The sequence below is a fragment of the Zonotrichia albicollis genome, chromosome 1, assembly GCF_047830755.1.
Source record: "Zonotrichia albicollis isolate bZonAlb1 chromosome 1, bZonAlb1.hap1, whole genome shotgun sequence".
Taxonomy (NCBI): Eukaryota; Metazoa; Chordata; class Aves; order Passeriformes; family Passerellidae; genus Zonotrichia; species Zonotrichia albicollis.
Window position 1 is genome coordinate 131131793 of NC_133819.1, and position 18250 is coordinate 131150042.

Here is an 18250-nt window from a genome sequence, read left to right on the forward strand (position 1 = left end):
AAAGAGCAGTTACATCCAGGACTTCTGCAAATCCATGATCTGGCTTCCTGCCTTACAATGGCATTAATGTTTAGTGTTTAGTGAAAATATTTTACGTTTGTTTAGCAGGAATGAAGCACATTTTATTTGATTCTATTATTTTGCAAGAATCTGAAACACAAATAACTAAAAAGCCCCCTAGAATTCTAATTGATAGGAAAATATTTTCCTTTCTCACAAAAGGAATAATGTTTATTTCAGACTAGAGAAGCCAACTAAAAATAAAGCAAGGTCTTCCAAACCCCACAGGACTGCTTTGGTGTTTAAGGAAGTACGAGAGGCAGCACTTTGTGCCATGGTGTAATTGACATGGTGATATTCAGTCAAAGGTCGGACTCGATGATCCCACAGGCCTTTTCCAACCTAATTCGTTCTGTGATTCTGCGTGCGATTCTCCCTGAGAAATTCCGTGTACGGCACAAGTCACGACGCTCGCATGGCAGGTTTCCAAAGGCACGTTTGGAATGCGGGCTGGCACCACCTCCGCAGGCCGCCCGGGATGGCGGCGGTCACCTCACGCACCCACAGAGCTGCAGAGAGGCCCAGCCAACTCCCCAGGCCCTCCGACCTACAGCCCGAACTTCTTTAGCACAGAACACAGCGATAAAACACGCCTAACTTAAGGAACGACCAGAGCAGAGTTTACACGCTAATCTCGCTTTATTCCCGGCCTAGTGACAACATTCCAACATTCATTCCTCCCGCAGCCGCGCCATTTCCGAGCCCTGCTCCCCCCACCCCCCGGCTCCGTCACCGCGCACGCGCCGAGCGGCGCCGCGAGCCCCGCCCTCTTCCGGCCCCTAGCGCGCGACTTCGCCCCGCCCGCGCGCTCCCCCGCGCGGCCCGGCCAGCGGCGAGTGGGGCGCGCGGAGCTCGCAAGCGAGCCGGTAACGCCCCGCCCCGCGCCGGCCGTTGGTCCGCTCGGCGCGCACGCGCCCTTCCGCCCACCCGCCCTCCCCCAACCGCGCACATGTGCGCTCCCTCCCGCGCGTGCGCTCTGGTGCCGAGCCGCCCCCACACTCGCACCGCCCCCCGTGACGCCAGGCGGGCGCATGCGCACTCCCCGCGCGGCCAACCCTCCGGCCCGCCCCGCCCTCGCGCATGCGCCGAAGCCGCCGCTCCGCGCCTGCTGCCGCGCGTGTCCCCACCCTCGCTCGCAGGTGCGCCTGCGCGGTGCGCGCGGCGCGGTGCGTGGCGCGCCGCGCGGCGGGGGCGGGGGGGCGGGGCGGGTATATATAGAGCGCGGCCGGGGCGGCGGCCGCCCCCTTGTCCCCCGGCCGCCGTCGGAGCTGTGTGCGCAGTGCGTGTGCTCCGGACCACCCGGACACGCCGGCCCGGCCCCGCAGCACCATTTATTACTAAAAAAATATTTAAAAAAGCCAAAAAAAATCCAAAAATCTTAAAAAACCTTTTAAAAAAATAACCCTCTTTCCTCATCCAACCTTCCCGACAACCTTTCTGCAAACGGCCGGTTTGATATAAAATAACCCGGTGAAGCGAAGTCCCCGGACCCGGCGCAGCCGAGAGGAGACACACAGCGAGCCCGACCCCGCCGAGCGCAGCACCCGCCGCCGCCAGCTCCACCCGGCCCGCACGGCGCGACCCGACCCCCGCCCGCCCATCCGCCGCACCCGCCGCAGCCGTTGAGTCCGAGCGGCCCCGCGCCGTCTTCGCCGGCCCCGCTCGCACCGACCGCCGCGGCCTCCGCCTCGTCAGCGCCCCCCCCGCGCCGGGAGACGGCGGCAGGATGAACCCCAGCGCCCCCAGCTACCCCATGGCCTCGCTCTACGTGGGGGACCTGCACCCCGACGTGACCGAGGCCATGCTCTACGAGAAGTTCAGCCCGGCCGGGCCCATCCTCTCCATCCGCGTCTGCAGGGACATGATCACCCGCCGCTCGCTCGGATACGCCTATGTCAACTTCCAGCAGCCCGCCGACGGTGAGTGCCGGGCCGCGGGCGCCGGCGGAGCCATGTTTGTCCCCTGCCCCCCTCCCCGGCCGCCGCCCCGCATCCATTTTGCCGCCCGGGACGGGGCGGACCCGACGGGGCGCGGGGGGAAGTTGGCGCTGTGGCCGCCGCTTACACGCGGCCCGGGCCGCCCGCGCCTCGTGGCGGCCGGAGAAGCGGGGGGGGAGGCGCTTCCGCGCATCGAGAGCGGCCGCGGGGCCCCGGCGATGGGCGGGGGAGCGCCCGGGGAGCCCCGGTGGCCCGGCGGGGCTGCCCCCGCTGCCGGGGAGGGGATTGTGGATGAGTGTGCGGGCGGCTCCCCACGTCCGTCCGAGATGAAGGGTAGCTTAAGGAAAGCATGGCAGTCATTAGCACCTTTTAACAACCGAGCAGCGCTGGGTGTGTGTGAGGGCGCGGGCAGCAGGCCGGCAGGAGGAAGTAGGGCGCACCGGCGTGGCCGGGCACTTGCACAGGCGGCCAGGCCGAAGCGTTTGTTCAGACACCATGGCAGGTCTGTCACGTGCGGGGAGGACATGGAACCGCTCGGGCCTCCTTGTGCTCCTTCCTCATGGAGCTGGAGCTCGAGTTCTGCTCTCATTCTTGTGTCTTCGCAGTAAATTCTCTGACATTGTTTCTCCCAAGCCGCGTTTTTATGAAACTTGTTTTTTCATGAAGTGTTTTCACGCCGCTTCTCCAAAGTTACATCAGTAAAGAAACTTTCTCTGCAGTTCTGGGCATGTTAGGAAACACAGTGTGATCCATTTGGACGATGTTTCACTTGTAACTGGTTCTAGGTTTTGTGGAGTCCAATTAAAAATAAAAAGCAATTGGCCAACTAGAAGATACGTGATTTCAAATACAGTTAAGCAAACAGTTTTCCATTACAATGGTTTTATTTTCAAGTATATGAAAGTGAGATACATAAATGGCAAACATTTCAAGCAATTAGGTTGAACTGGCTTTCAGAGTTAGCTTTAGCATACAGCCATTATCAGATCAGACTTTGGTGTACCGATGGTATCTGTATGTACGTAGTAAAAGTTACTGCCTCATTTTAATAGGCAGATACTCCACCTGTTATCAGCTCTCAGTTCAGAGAGCTTTTGATTTATTCAGCCATGCTTTGGGATGAGACGATTTGAGTGGTTGTTTTGACATACTTCGCTTTCATTTAATAAAAATGTGTGGTGCAGTTTCTCAGAAAAATAAGGGGTTAGCACAGGTCAGTACTGTGATATAATAATGTCAGGGTATAAGGTGAGGGTGATTTAAATGCTGCTTCTACTTAGTGTTGCCAGAGTTCCATAAGGGCTGACTTTATCACAATTTATCATTAGTTGCGCAGCCAGTGCATTTTGTGACTTGGTTTGTAATTTGTCAAATGTGGGAATAAATAGAACTTTTTCACCTGAGCAGTGCTTAATTCAGATTTTGAATATGTCTCTTAGAAAGATGCTGTTACTCCAAATGTTGTGTTTTTCAGGCTTTGGGAGACACACATATTTTAGTTTATAAATAGTCCAGTACAGCTAAAAGTATTTGTCATCTTTATCAAACCTGCATCTGGTACATATCTGGAAGCAGTTGTTTAAAATATGCTTCAGTATTATTGTGAGATTATACTTACTCAAGATTTTCAGAATTTTATATTCTTGGCATATACCTAGAAAGCATTTGCTGGGGACTTTGTGTAGGCTTTTTGTAGTCTTAGGGCTTTTTAATATTGATTTACAGAAACCTTGAATTAGGAATTTTGAGGATAAATGGTTATTCTTACAATCATCCTGGTTTCATTTTGATTCCAAACTTTTTATTGGCTTTGATTCCAAATCTTTTATTGGTTTTGCCAAATTTTTAGCTACATCTCAGTCCATGCCTATAAACAGCTAGTAACAACTACCTTGGTTTTGAAAAATAGCTTTGAAGGTGTGCTTGACATCACCAGCTGTCTTTAAACGAGGGATCTCAAAGCTCTTCTAAAAACTAATTAGGCCTGATGACACATGTGTGAGGTATGCACATATGTCAGAGTTGTGACTTTCCTGAATTTGAGTCATAGTCTGGAGTAAAACTCAGGCAATCTGTCTTAATCACTAAACTGGAAACATTTTTGAGTAATCTGAAACTGCATCAGAATCCTTTGGATTTTTAGAATGGTTATGTTTCCAGAAGTTTTTTTTTTTTCAAGCTGCTGCTGTTTACCTTTAGCAGAGGTTGGCATCAAGTGTATATTCTGAGTGATTTTGAAATTGTTAAAGTGGACTGTCCAGTTGCTCAGGACTAAAATGGGAGCTGGTGAGTCATTGAATGAGAGCTCGAGCAGAATCAGCAGAAGTGCAGCCCGGTAGGTGTGTCCAGCTCGCTGCTGAACGGAGCTGCCTCCTGCAACCGGCACAGCCTTCTATGACTGAAATGTAATGAAAGTGAGCCAGCTTCACTCGCTGGGACTTCTAATGACAGTGGCTTGTACCTGGTTAGATGGAGTCTAGTAATGTTTTTAAAATCTACCATGGAATTACAATGTAGTGTCAATTGGGCAGAAAAACTTAATTTTCTTGTATTTCTGTTCCAAAGGAGAGCTGTTGAAGTTTCCATGCTGTCCTCTTGGAGAAATTGCACTGGTCTAAGACACGGGCTCACTATTTGTTAAGAGTGATGATGCTTGCAAAGAACCCATGGACCCACTTCCAGTCGGATGGTTGGGAAATGTGTCTAGGAACACGCATTTTTGAGGAGTGTCAGGATTATTCTAGAAGCAATTAGCATGAATTAGAAAAGCCTCTTTTCAAGTAAAGGAAGCCCTGTTACTACTTCTGGAAATAATGAACTGTTTGTTGCTGGCACATCCATTGGTGCTGGCAGTAATAATTCCAATGACTTCTAGGGCAGTAGTGAAGTCTTACAAGTTTCTACTGTGGCCAGTCTGATATCCACAGGGTTTTTTTTTTCTTTTTTCCTTTTTTGGTTTTTTTTTTTCATCCCCTCCTTTTCCCCCCACCCCCCCTTGTAGTATAGAAACAATGATTTTGATTCTATCTAGGTTGCCTTCTCTCTCCTGCTTAATTTATATTAAAGTTTTTGAAAGCTTTATTAACTTATTTAGGAGACTGGCATCTAGTTTATGTGGCTTCAGTTTAAATAAATTGCTGATTTGCTACTGTCATGTGAATGTGGTAATAGTATCAATAATCTTTTCCCCCATTAAAATGTTAATGTCCATCTGTTTATATGTCTTCGGAGAATATAATCTTAAAATTTATTTCTAATCTGAAAATGTCACAAGAAAGGAAATAAAACATGGTATATCAGCTGAATCCCAGGATCACTGCAAATTGTCTTTGGCCATGGCATGCAACAATATAGCTCAAGACAAAAGCAGCACCTAAAGAGCAAAAACATTAAATAAGGATTTTCACAATGTGATTGGCCCTTGGTCCTCCTGAAAAAAAAATTTAACTGACATGGTTGCTGTATTTAAACTATCACTAAGCTGATTTCAGTCTTGTTAACATCATATTGTTTTGATATTTCCAAATTACAGTGAAGTGAGTTAGTACCCTTGGGTGTGACTTCAGGTATTTATTGGGACTTTTTTCAGTGCTCTTCCAGACTTAGAGGAACAGGGATGAAAAGGAACTGCTGTATTTGGAACTATTGCTCTTTTGTGTTTAAATACACAAGATGAGTTATAACATCACAGACATGTGTTGTGGCTTTGAAGAGACGTGTGAAAAATGAGCAAGTCTTGATACTTCCCCATCTAAATACACAAGAAATTTTACATGCAGAATTTGAAAAGTTAGTTATGGAGTTCTTCAGGAAAAACTACTCCATTGGAGTAACAAAACGTGGTTTACATTACCCTGGTTTGCTATTTAATGCTTGCTCCTTCATTGAGCTCATATGTATTTCATTATGAGCTTTTAAAATATATGTATCATTTCAGATTTTCTAAACTAAGTAAGTGCCAGTTTTGAATCTCTTTGAACTGTCTCTTGCTCAGAATTTCATTACAGATCTTTCTGGTCACTGAGGACGTTCTGTGGAATAACTGCATGAATAAGGCTTGAATGTCCATCTAGCAAATAAATTTTGTCAGTTATGGGGTAGTATTGGTGTTGTAGGTGTTCTTATTATGTTAATATTTGCAAAAGGCCTTGTATAGGCACAAGCTGTACCCCTAAAAGCATTTTCATTGACACAATATACATCTGTGGGATATGGGAGAAGCCACTGGTTTTCACAAATGTTAAAACTTCATAACAGCTGCCGCTTGCTGCTTTTTCTTCTGTCACCATAGCATCTTTTCATAGATCTAGTCTTATGGGCTAATGAGATTGCTGCAGCTTTCTCAGCTGACTTGTGCTCCTTCTGAAGTGCAGCTTTTGCTGATGAGTTTTTGCCAGTTCTTCCTTGCATACAGCAGACTACACTGGAGGCTTGCGTTTGCAGCTTGGTGATGGTGCTGGGCTTGAAATCATAAAAATATTATTAAGAACTGTACTTCAGCTGGTATTTGTATGCTTATTAAGATACCTAGCATTTCCTACTAATTCCATACTGTTTTTCCAGCTGAACGAGCTTTGGACACCATGAACTTTGATGTCATTAAAGGCAAACCAGTGCGCATCATGTGGTCTCAGCGCGATCCATCTCTGCGCAAAAGCGGTGTAGGAAACATCTTCATCAAAAACTTGGACAAATCAATTGATAACAAAGCTTTGTATGACACATTTTCTGCTTTTGGGAACATCCTGTCTTGTAAGGTTAGTGGAAAATAAAATGCATTGACACACAAACTCCTCAGTTTACGCTGGAAACATTCCTTGGGTATTACAACAAAGGTTTTTCATTAATAGGTGGTGTGTGATGAAAATGGATCCAAGGGTTATGGATTTGTGCATTTTGAGACACAAGAAGCTGCAGAAAGAGCTATTGAAAAAATGAATGGTATGCTGCTTAATGACCGCAAAGTGTAAGTACATAAATCAGTATTTGGGGATCAGCAAGCTGAAATTCATTTTAGGGCAGACAAAGATTTAAAAGCTTACCTAGGAAAGGAAGGTTGTTCTAAAAATTTCTAATTTTAAGATGTAGAGTTTTAGTGCTACAGAATTTAAGAATTGTATCACCTGCTTGTTCTGGAGTCAATCCAAGGTCAAAAAGACAAATAACGAACTCCAGAGGAGAAAAATCGCTGTATTAATTGTCTTACAAGCCAAAACTTTAATGAGGATTTGGGATCTTCCCTGGTTTTCTGATCTTATTGGTCCGAGAGAAAATACAATCCATTGAGTATTCTGTATAATGCATCCTTTATAACAGTTGTGAGATAAGTGTATTATCCATATTTTGGAGTGAGCTGATACTTAGCACTAAAGGGGGCTTACATGGTACTAAAGAGTGGTCAGATTAGACTAATATTTTTGTATGAATGTCTGTTAATAGGCATATCTAGGGATTAGAAAATAAAACTTTGAGAAGTGTAATGTTTTAAACATTATCATTATTCTACATTGTAGGAAAAAAATGTTATTTGGCAACTTCTTTAATAATATTTAGGCTGAGGGAGTGAGTGTGCTTCACAGCTATGCCTAAGGGATCATTATGGTGTTTGGTATAATTGCAAAAGAACAGCTTTCTAGATACTTAGGAGGGTTTGGAAAGGGATAATAGAAATCAGCATCAGTTTACTGTCATGGATTGTTTTTATATGTAGAGATGGATAGACCAAGACACATACAGGGAAAACATATATTTTGAAACTTTAGTTTTCCTGCTTGTTCTGTTCTTGACTGACATATTGTGGATGTTTTTATTCAGCGTCCATTGTTATACAACTTTAAATTAGTAAAAATGGTCAACATGCAGTCACAGGAGTAAAATATATCATGACACTTAATTTTGCTTTGAATTTCTATTCAGACTAGTCTTTTCGAAATCAATTAAATCACTTCACTAACTATCAAAATCTGCTGAACACGTTGCACTTCCATTCTTACTGTACTTGATTGCTATAAATTAGGTGAAATTGTCAAAGTTTAAAAATTACTGATATGCTGCTGAATTGCATTTTTCAAATTTGTGACTCTAAAGTTAGAGCCTACAATAAAATTTGAAAGAAGGAATTTGCTACAGTCAGAAATCAATGTCAGCCATGTACAGTCTGCTCTAAGGCATGTCCTTGGGCTGCAGAATGTTATGTTCAGGTTCTGTTCCTTTTCTGCCAGTATGAACTAACCTTTGGTGTTCCCAGTGAGTTTGCAACAGTATTTGACTCAAGAGCAAGTTGAACTATTTATTTCACTATGCCTATAAACAAAGTGTTTGATACAGGCTGGAGAGGTATCCTAGGGAGGGAGGGCAGTTAGTTAAATATCTCTTGCTTAAAATCTGAATCAGAGAGCAGTAACTGCTTTTAGGCTGCTTTTAGGGATTATGCTGTTATCTAGAATTTCTGTTCAGCCTCTTTAGTACTCTTTCCATTGTCGAGCTCTTGTTGTCAAAGGCTGTTTTATAAGAGTGAACAATTTCACCAATGGCTTGAAAGCATTTTCTTGCCTTATAACTGGGATAAACGTGCTGGTGTAGCAAAGGACAGTGGAGTTGTGTTTCTGACTGAGTTTTATCATAAATATTTTATTCAAATAATTTCATACCTATAGTGAAGAAGACTGATTAGGAATCAAATACAATGCCAGAGAATTAAAGTAAATTTTTAAACCTTGAGACACTTGCTTTAATCTGTATTATTCTGTTCTTCGTGCAACCAGATTTGTTGGAAGGTTTAAATCCCGCAAGGAACGTGAGGCAGAGCTTGGAGCCAGAGCAAAAGAATTCACCAATGTTTACATCAAAAATTTTGGAGAAGACATGGATGATGAGAGACTTAAGGAACTCTTTGGCAAGTTTGGTAATGTCTTAATGTTTATATAAATACAAATGAACTTCAATTTACTACATGTATCTTATCTGTACAGTGCCTTGAAATACAAGAAATCAGGGCTGTCTGATGTTGATGTAGAAATGTAATAAAGATTACCAAGAAGTGGGTACTTCCAGTTTCAGATTCAAAAGTGCAGTAATACCTGAATTTTAAATAGGCAAAATATCATATTTAATCCTGCCATGAGAACTGTTTTCAGTAATCTGGAAGTAATGTGTCTATGGGTTCTGCAGTGTTCTCTGGTTTAGTACAGATTGATTTTATAAATGCACCTACAGGATGTGTGACTAATGAATTTGCTACTGCTTCCATTGACCTGCAAACTTCCCTCTGTTATTCAGTTGCGTTGCGGTGGTTGACCTAATAGAAAATTATAAGGAACTCTTCCAGCACCAAGCTATGAGATTCTGCCTTGATCCTCAGTTACACACAGGGCAAAATTATGGGGAACATTTGATTATGATGTAGTAATGCATATGATGCGTTACCATCAAAATAGGGAATGGCACATCCCTTGATGCCATTAGAGGTTCTTCGCGTTTTATTTTCAATCTCACCTTTTTTTTTTTTTTTTTTTTTTTTTCCTGTATGCTTTTGCTGTTCTCCAGTGGATATTATGTAAAGCAAGGGAAAGCCTTGTACAAGAGATACCCTGTAGCAGCCTTAAAGAGCACAAACAGAAAATTCCTTTCTGCTCATCAAGTATCTGTGGTTGAAACAGTAGCGAATTTAGCTGCTACAGCTAAATTGGCTGCTTCCAATTGAGTCTTTGAACTGCAATTTTTCAGAGGTTATGAAATTGCTGAACTAGGATGGCCTTTCACCAGGATAAATAGTAAAAAGTATACCTAGATGCAAGGCCTTCCATACCTGCTTCAAAGTATGGAAGCACTAATACTTTTCAAGTGTCATAATTTTTAATAATGAAACAAATTTAATTAACTTTCAGGTGAAATTTTCTTTCACTTTCAGGTGAAATTTTGGTTGAAAATACATTAGAAAAGAAATTCAGCATGATGGACTTCAGCCATGATGGCTGAAGTTCTTCAGGACAAATGAATAATTTCATATTAATGGATGAAATTTGCTTGATACTATTATGCAGGAGTCCTTTGTAATACAAGTGGAATAAACTAAACTTTATCTTCTAAAGAGAATGTTCAAAAGGTGAGAAGAATACACTGTCTATGAAGCATAAGTATTTCATTCTCTTTTTAGGTCCTGCTCTAAGTGTGAAAGTTATGACTGATGAGAGTGGAAAATCCAAAGGCTTTGGCTTCGTTAGTTTTGAACGACATGAAGATGCCCAAAAAGTAAGCTTTTGGACTTAATTTTAGGAATACTGTAACTGAAGCCCAAATAATGTTTCATTGAGTGATTAAGTTTTTTAATTGGTCAAGGACACTGCAAAAAGAGATGCTCACTGCCTAAATTGCTTCCCATAGTTTCTGTCATTTAGAATGCTTTCCTATGAGCAAATGTCAGTTGGTCTGAGAAACCTGGTAAGATACTCTTGGTACAGCTAGAACTAGTGTAGAAATGGGGAATCTTGAATAATTTTAAAACCTGTTGTAGTTGGGCTTAAAGATCTCAGTGATATTTGGACTCTCACATGCTGAGCAATATACAGCATAGTAAATCACTGCATCTCTGAATCACTGAGTCCAGTTTGGTTGCACAAAATGTTTGTGCCTTTCTGCCTTCTGCACAGAAGGCAGAGAAAGAATTGTGTTTTCTGCATAGTCAGCAGGAAAGCTATTAGTTTTATAAAGCATGCTTGGCATAACTGTGAGAAAATAGTCAGAGCCTTGTAATACTGGTTTTACTCCAAAGGGTAACTTTGGAAAATGGTCCTTTTTATTCGTGTATATGTCTATATCATGCCAGTATGCTGTGTAACTTAATTTTTTGTCAACTGGTTGCTTTGATATGTCAGTTTACTGTGACAGTAGGGACATAACATCAGGGAAAAAATGCAGTACAGAACAAACAAAGTTTGCTTTTCAAAAGGCATTATGGTGATTTGTCAGTACTGCAAGTGCACAAGCGAGAGATTAGAACAAATCCTGTCTGTCTTTAGAACATCTTCATTTTTCAGTCTTGCATACATTAAGTGATGAATAGTTTCTCTTACTGTAGTCAGAATCACATGTTGGGTATTTTAAATAACATAAAATTCCAGTATCTGTAAAAATGGCTAATGGTTTTTATCATAAACATATACAATAAACTGGTGACTTCTGGTTTTAAATTAATTGAGAAATACATGCCAGAGTTTTTACATCTGAAGAGTTGTAACTCTAAACAGTTTGAAGGAAAGAAGTTCACATTTTCATACTTCTAATTATTTCCTTAATGAAGGACTAAAAATGAAGAAAAAAGCTGTACATATCTGTAGCTTAACGTTTATAGAGTAGCTTAAGGAGTATAGAAAGATCTGGTAAATATTACACTTTCAGGTGTTACTTTTAAAGACACAACTAGGTGAATTAAAGATTTTCAACTTTATTTGCTTACTCTTTGCTTTTTTCTGCCATTAGCAAGATAAGGCTGGAGAAATAGTTCTTGCAACTTGGGTTTTTTCCTCCAGCTTCATATAAAAAAAGTGGTTTGCATCCCTTGTGACTTGTCTTCAACATGACAGAAGCATACTTGGAAAGCAGTTTTCATGTTATCATAAGTGGGGAAGTCTTGGGGTATTTTGTTTCAATTAGTGGTATTTTAAGATGGATTAGCTCTTTTTCTAGAATCCTTATGTAGATTTTTAATTTGAATTGCATTTTTTGTGTATCTGAAAATTGCTGGAATACAAAAAGCGCTGCTAACTTCTTGTTTGTCAATATGAAGGCTGTAGATGAAATGAATGGGAAAGAGCTCAATGGAAAACAAATCTACGTTGGCCGGGCTCAGAAAAAGGTGGAAAGACAGACGGAGCTGAAGCGCAAGTTTGAACAAATGAAGCAGGACAGGATCACTAGATACCAGGTTGAGTTTTAAATCAAGAGGGCTAACTCTATTATATGATGTTCTGAGATTTGCACAGAACAATTGCTTTTAAAAATAACTTGCCTGTTTTCTTAGGGTGTAAACCTTTATGTGAAAAATCTTGATGATGGGATCGATGATGAGCGTCTCCGAAAAGAGTTCTCCCCATTTGGTACAATCACTAGTGCAAAGGTAAAGTTTATAGATGGTGCTCATCTGTTCTCTGAAAATGAGTAGTGATCTGTCACCAAAGTAAAGTTTCATTCAGGAACAGATGTGACCCACTGTAAATGTGGGCATCAGCTATCTTGATTATTGTACATGTCAGGTTAAACACCATACGATCATCCTTTCTTGAAATAAACTAAGTAGTGAGACTAGTGTGGGAAAAAATACATCTTTCAGTGCAATATTGTGCTCATTATTTAATGAGATTTTCATGTTTATTTGGGTAACTGTTAGGTATTTATTACACAATAATTTTCATTTATATAAAATACTCAGTTAAACTTGTGGTCCTGCTTCTAATAAGCTGAAACAAGAAACTCATGCAAGTTCAATAGGTGTGACACAGAAGACTTAGTTTTAAAACTAAATTTTGTACTGACAGGTGATGATGGAAGGTGGCCGCAGCAAAGGATTTGGATTTGTATGCTTTTCGTCGCCAGAAGAAGCCACCAAAGCAGTCACGGAAATGAATGGTAGAATTGTGGCTACTAAACCATTATATGTAGCTCTAGCCCAGCGTAAAGAGGAGCGCCAAGCTCATCTCACCAACCAGTACATGCAGAGGATGGCAAGTGTCAGAGCAGTACCTAATCCTGTAATCAACCCCTACCAGCCAGCACCTCCTTCAGGATACTTCATGGCAGCTATTCCTCAGGTACGTGTAGAGATGAGTAACTGAATATTTTGTATTGCATATAAAATCTGCTTAAATACAACAAGAAATAAAACCGTTAGCATGTGTCTGTGATTTCAGCATTTTAGTCTCTTAGTGAGAGGGTGCTGGGCTGTTCAGCATGCCCTTCACAGACAACAAAGTTAAGTGATGATGTTGTGTTTGGCAGACTCAGAACCGTGCTGCGTACTATCCTACTAATCAGCTCGCCCAACTTGCTAGACCTAGTCCTCGCTGGACTGCTCAGGGTGCCAGACCTCATCGTAAGTCACTTCTTCACCTCTTTCCAGCAATTGCTGTAAACTCAGTAGCTTTGCACTTTCAGATAGATTTTCATGGCATTGCTGTATAGTCTTCTGTTTGTCATGTTGTCATCACTCAGTGTTTCAGCAGGTAACAGTATGTTTTTTCTAAACCACAGCATTCCAGAACATGCCTGGTGCGATCCGCCCGGCAGCACCCAGACCACCGTTCAGTACCATGAGACCAGCTTCTTCCCAGGTTCCACGAGTCATGTCAACGCAGCGTGTTGGTGAGTTTGATTTCTGCAAGCTTTAAGTATTGGACTTCCATTCCAATTTTGCTGTTTCAGCATGATCTTGCAAAATAGACATTTGTAAGTTTAATATCACATGTGATATTCCTAATGAATAAGCTAATCTCACCTTCTAGTAATTGCTTTAAATACTGTCCCAGCAAAGACTCCAGCTGTGATCCCATCTCTTCAGGATGAAGCACTTACTCTTGTGTGTGCTTCCGTAATACTGTAAGGGTTGCTTCTGTCATTTCTAAACATAGTTGCAGCAATTGTAATAATAGCTTGCATGTAGAAATATTGAGATGATACAATTTTAGCTTTTACTAATTTTTGTCTTATTTTACATGTACATACTTTATTATTGTGAGCCAGTATCATGAATGCAGAATCTGCACATCACTGAATGAACCAGAATTGACCAGCTTAATCATTGAATGGTTTGGGTTGGAAGGAACCTTAAAGTTATGTTCCAGCCCCATGCCAGAGGCAGGGAACCTTCCACTAGACCAGGGTACTCAGAGCCCCATCCAGGCTGGTCTTGCACATCTCCAGGGATGGGGAGTCCACAGCCTCTCTGAAGGTGTAATTCTCCCAGAATGTATCAGACAGGCATTTACTTCCTAAAAATATCTTTTTTAGAATGACTGACATAATATGTTGAGGAAATCAAATGTCCTTTACTTTATAATGAAATTATATTAATACTCAAAATGGATTTTTTTATAATGGATCTTTTTCCAGTAGCATGTAAAAAGGGCAGTTAATGAATGAAGTGACCAGAAATCAGCATCCATTAAATTTCAAGGTTTGAACCTTTGCACGTGACAGTTGACAATACTATTAAGATGAATCTATGGCACAATACTTAAATTAAGTATTTGATTTAAGTTGGTTTGTTGGACAAAATTAATATAATAATAATTATTCATCCATGGAATTCTGTTCCTGTTTTTCCAGCTAATACATCAACACAGACGATGGGCCCACGTCCTGCAGCAGCAGCCACTGCGGCCACTCCTGCCGTGCGCACGGTCCCGCAGTACAAATACGCCGCAGGTGTTCGCAACCCCCAGCAGCACCTCAACACGCAGCCCCAGGTTGCCATGCAGCAGGTGTGTGCTCTGGGAGCTGCTCTGGGCTTTTCTCATGTTCTTTGCAGAGGAAGGTGGTGAGGGTGATGGCAGGGCAGTTCAGGCTGTGCATCATGGCGGTAGAGTGAGTAAAAGCACTAGGGAGTTAAGAATGTTTGAAGTTCACCTGGGACAGGATGTGATCCCATGTTGCTTTGTTCTTTTCAGTTCCCTCATACCTTAGCCTAAATTCTTGCGTTTGCTCCTCCATGGAGCAGTTTTTAATAATCTTCAGCATCATCACTCAGCTCTAAGCAGTAATATTTGATTGAATAGGCATAGTTGTTAATTTCTTTGATGTTTCTGACACTGTAGGCATTGTGTATGCCAAGTTGGGAAATACTGGTTGTTTGAAGCTGCACCTAATTATGAGCCAGGGTTTAATTTTCAAATGTTAAATTAATTTGCAGCCTGCTGTCCATGTGCAAGGTCAGGAACCCTTGACTGCTTCCATGTTGGCTTCTGCCCCTCCACAAGAACAAAAGCAGATGTTAGGTATGTATATGGTAACTTTCTCTATGCATTGTAGCAGAAGGATAGTTAAAGTACACTTTTTCAATCTTTAAATGCAGAGTAAATGGTTTTAACAATAAACAAGTTTGTTTCCCTTATCCCTGAAATTTAGGCTGGATTCATCCCTGACTAACTTTCTTCTTTCTAGGTGAACGCCTATTCCCCCTTATTCAAAGCATGCACCCTACTCTGGCGGGTAAGATCACTGGGATGTTGCTGGAGATTGACAACTCTGAACTCCTCCACATGCTCGAGTCTCCTGAGTCTCTTCGTTCGAAGGTGGGTGCACTTTTGCCTGGCACTGGTTCCACAGGTGGTTAAGGCTGCACTGATCTAACGGTTGTTGGTGCTGGCACAGTGGGGTAGCAGCAGTGCAGTGGTGACAGTGATTTACATTGCATGAACTGGAATTGTAATGTTCTCGTTTTTCTACTCAACAATGTAGGCATTGTTTATATGCATAATTTCCACTGTATTATGAACTTAAATGTACAAAAAGTGCTGAGCTTCTCTTAATTAATTTTTCATTTGTACTTAACAGGTTGATGAAGCTGTAGCCGTACTACAAGCCCACCAAGCTAAAGAGGCTGCTCAAAAGGCAGTTAATAATCCCACTGGGGTTCCAAGTGTTTAATAAGTAAGTTTGGACACTGTAGTTCCATAGATTGAGTAAGGCAAGTGTTTGGTCCATGGCCTTGCAAGCAGCCTGTGTCCAGACTCTGTGTCATGTGCAGCCAGAGGAAGTAGCAGCTGTGGTAAACAAGCTTCTGTGTTCACTTGGTTAGCAAAAGCTACTGACATGTCATTGTTTCTAACAACACATTTAGCTGGAATTAGCTCTAGGCATGTGTGCAAAAGCGGGCAGTTCTGTCAAATGCTGCTATTCATACTATTGAGAACAACTTGTGGAATTAAAATAAGCTTAAAATGGTACCCCAACTCCCTTTTTTCTTAGAAATCAAAGAACCTATTTATACTGTAGTTTGTACATACTTACCAAATTCTAAAATTGTCTAGTAAGTGAAAACTAAACTGTATATTGTCTTGACTTCACATTTGGGTGAATTTAATATCAGTTAAAATAGTGCTTTTTCTTCATTGCTTTCTGTGGGGCTGGTATCTTAACTGTGCATGACAAAGGCAAATGGTGGTAGCTTAACAATTTTGACAGGGAAAAAATGTGAAGTTGAGGATAAAAAGGAATCTATTATCTCTTCTGTCTAGTTAGGTTTTGCCTGTGAACTTACTTTCCACATTTGTAGCTATTATTTGAAGGTGCTGGATTTAACATTTGATCGCATAACATTTTCCTTTTGGAGGCAGAATTTGAGCTGTGATTTTTACCCATTTCTGTTATGGGAGATAAGTGCTGAATAGATTCTCTCCCCTAAACTAAGATGCCCATACTTTGAGACCATTACTCCATCTGCTCCATGATGTTTTAGTAACTGGAAATTGAAAATCCTGCTTTGGTAGTTATTTGATGAGCCTCAACAGTAGAGGTGCCCTGCAGTCAATTGCAGTAACATTGTGCTTAAAGCAGTGCTGTCTGAGGGACTGTCCAGTTCTAGAATCAGTGTTGTCTTGCTAAGGATCAGACTTTTGAATGCTTTTGTGTCCCCTAAAAAGTGGGAGGACCTATCATTGAAACAATGCAAGCCCAGAGTGCTGCCTGGTGTACAGTAGTAGAAAACATACAAGGTGCTGCTTTTGTTTTAAAACATAACAATGTTGTTTTTCTTCACAGAGCTATCCGGGACTACAATCTAGAACTTCGCTTCACCGAAGAAAAAAAAATCTAAACATGGAAAAACTATTAAATATTGAGAAAAACATTGCAAAATATAAAATTAATAAAAAAAGGAAAGGAAACTTTGAAGCTTACGTACAGAGCAACGCCGGGACTAGCAAAACAGATGCTAGTCCTAGATTACTTATTGATTTAAAATTTAAAAAAAAATAGTAAAATAAAAAATACAAATTAATGTTTTATAAACCCAGGGGAAAAGAATTTTCAGCACAGTACAAAAATTTAAAGCATTCCTTTCTTTAATTTTGTAATTCTTTACTGTGGAAAAGCTCAGATTATCACCACTGTTTTAGTTGACAGTGAGAATTGATAGCTGAGCAAAGAAACATAATTTGGATTATAAAATTCTTGGTTTAATAAAAATTCCTTAAACACTGACTTGCTTGTGATGGTTTCTTTTGTATAGTGTGCTTTTCATAAACTTGTCATCCAGAATGCCAAGTTAGAATCCCACTCTCTACAGTATGTTTTAGTGGATTGTAGAGAAGATAAGACACCTGCAGACTGTCTTCTAAATAATGGAAGTGAAGGGCGGGGTGGGGGAAGTGTTTGGGTTTTTTTAATAAATTGCTGCTTGATCTGAATCTGGTCTAGTGTACAATAGCACAGAAATAATTCTGTCTTCATTCGGAGCTGATGGGCTCTTCAGGTCAGTTTGAGTCCCTAAAGGGGGTTGGCAGTGAAATGGCCAAAGGCACTAAAGTGAGAAGAGGCAGCACTTACACATGAGCTGTTCCATTTGCTACAGAACCATATTGAGGTTGGGAGTTTTGCAGGATTAATACTTAAATGCTTATTCAAGCTAAGTGTTAAATGCATAAACAAGAGAAACAGTAAAATTGCTTTTTTTGTAAAACAAACTTTCACTCTGTGAATTAGCAAATACACTGAAGCCTGTCCATCCACAGATGGATTATCCTACAGTTGCTGCCTTGCTTTTTGGTTTTCCCCTTTCTGCAGACCTGTGGAATAAAAAAAGTGTATTTCCTACCCCATTTAGCCCATAATTGGCTCTATCAGTTGCTTTTTCAAAATTGATAATGCAAAAGGAGAAATGAAGCAGTGAAAGTGGTATGTCCTGCTTTTACAAAACCTGGCAGGCTGGGGTAGGGAGCAGGCACAAAGATCTGTTAGTCATGGAGGAAGGCATGACCAGTAGCCACTAAAATCTGCTGGGTTTCAGTTACTATATGTAAAGAATGCACATTCTGTGGAATTCACAAGAAGGGTTAGTTTGTTCTGGAAGTCTCTGAAATCTGTGTTGTGTGGTGGGAATGCCAGTGTTCTCTGATCTGTTGTTGCAGTCAAAGCCCTTAAGTATGCTTTCTGAAGCCCCCAAAAGTTCAGGAGCCCCCTAATTTTTCCCCTCTTGCAAAGGGGAAAATTGCAGGATTTCAGGTTTTCTGTTACAGAATTTGAGAAATGAGCTTACCATAATG

The 18250-nt window shown here is 41.5% G+C and overlaps 1 protein-coding gene across 1 annotated transcript; it reads left to right on the forward strand.

The window, feature by feature from the left end:
• Positions 1 to 1280: 1280 nt before the first annotated feature.
• PABPC1 (poly(A) binding protein cytoplasmic 1) lies at positions 1281 to 17189 on the forward strand. The gene is made up of 15 exons (XM_005479465.3): positions 1281 to 1979; positions 6561 to 6754; positions 6848 to 6963; positions 8762 to 8901; positions 10153 to 10247; positions 11782 to 11919; positions 12016 to 12111; positions 12530 to 12802; positions 12990 to 13083; positions 13242 to 13352; positions 14316 to 14470; positions 14899 to 14983; positions 15150 to 15280; positions 15543 to 15638; positions 16749 to 17189. Exons 1-14 carry the CDS (start codon positions 1787 to 1789, stop codon positions 15633 to 15635), a joined length of 1914 nt encoding a protein of 637 aa, XP_005479522.1. The 5' UTR covers positions 1281 to 1786; the 3' UTR covers positions 15636 to 15638; positions 16749 to 17189.
• The last annotated feature ends 1061 nt before the right edge of the window (positions 17190 to 18250 follow it).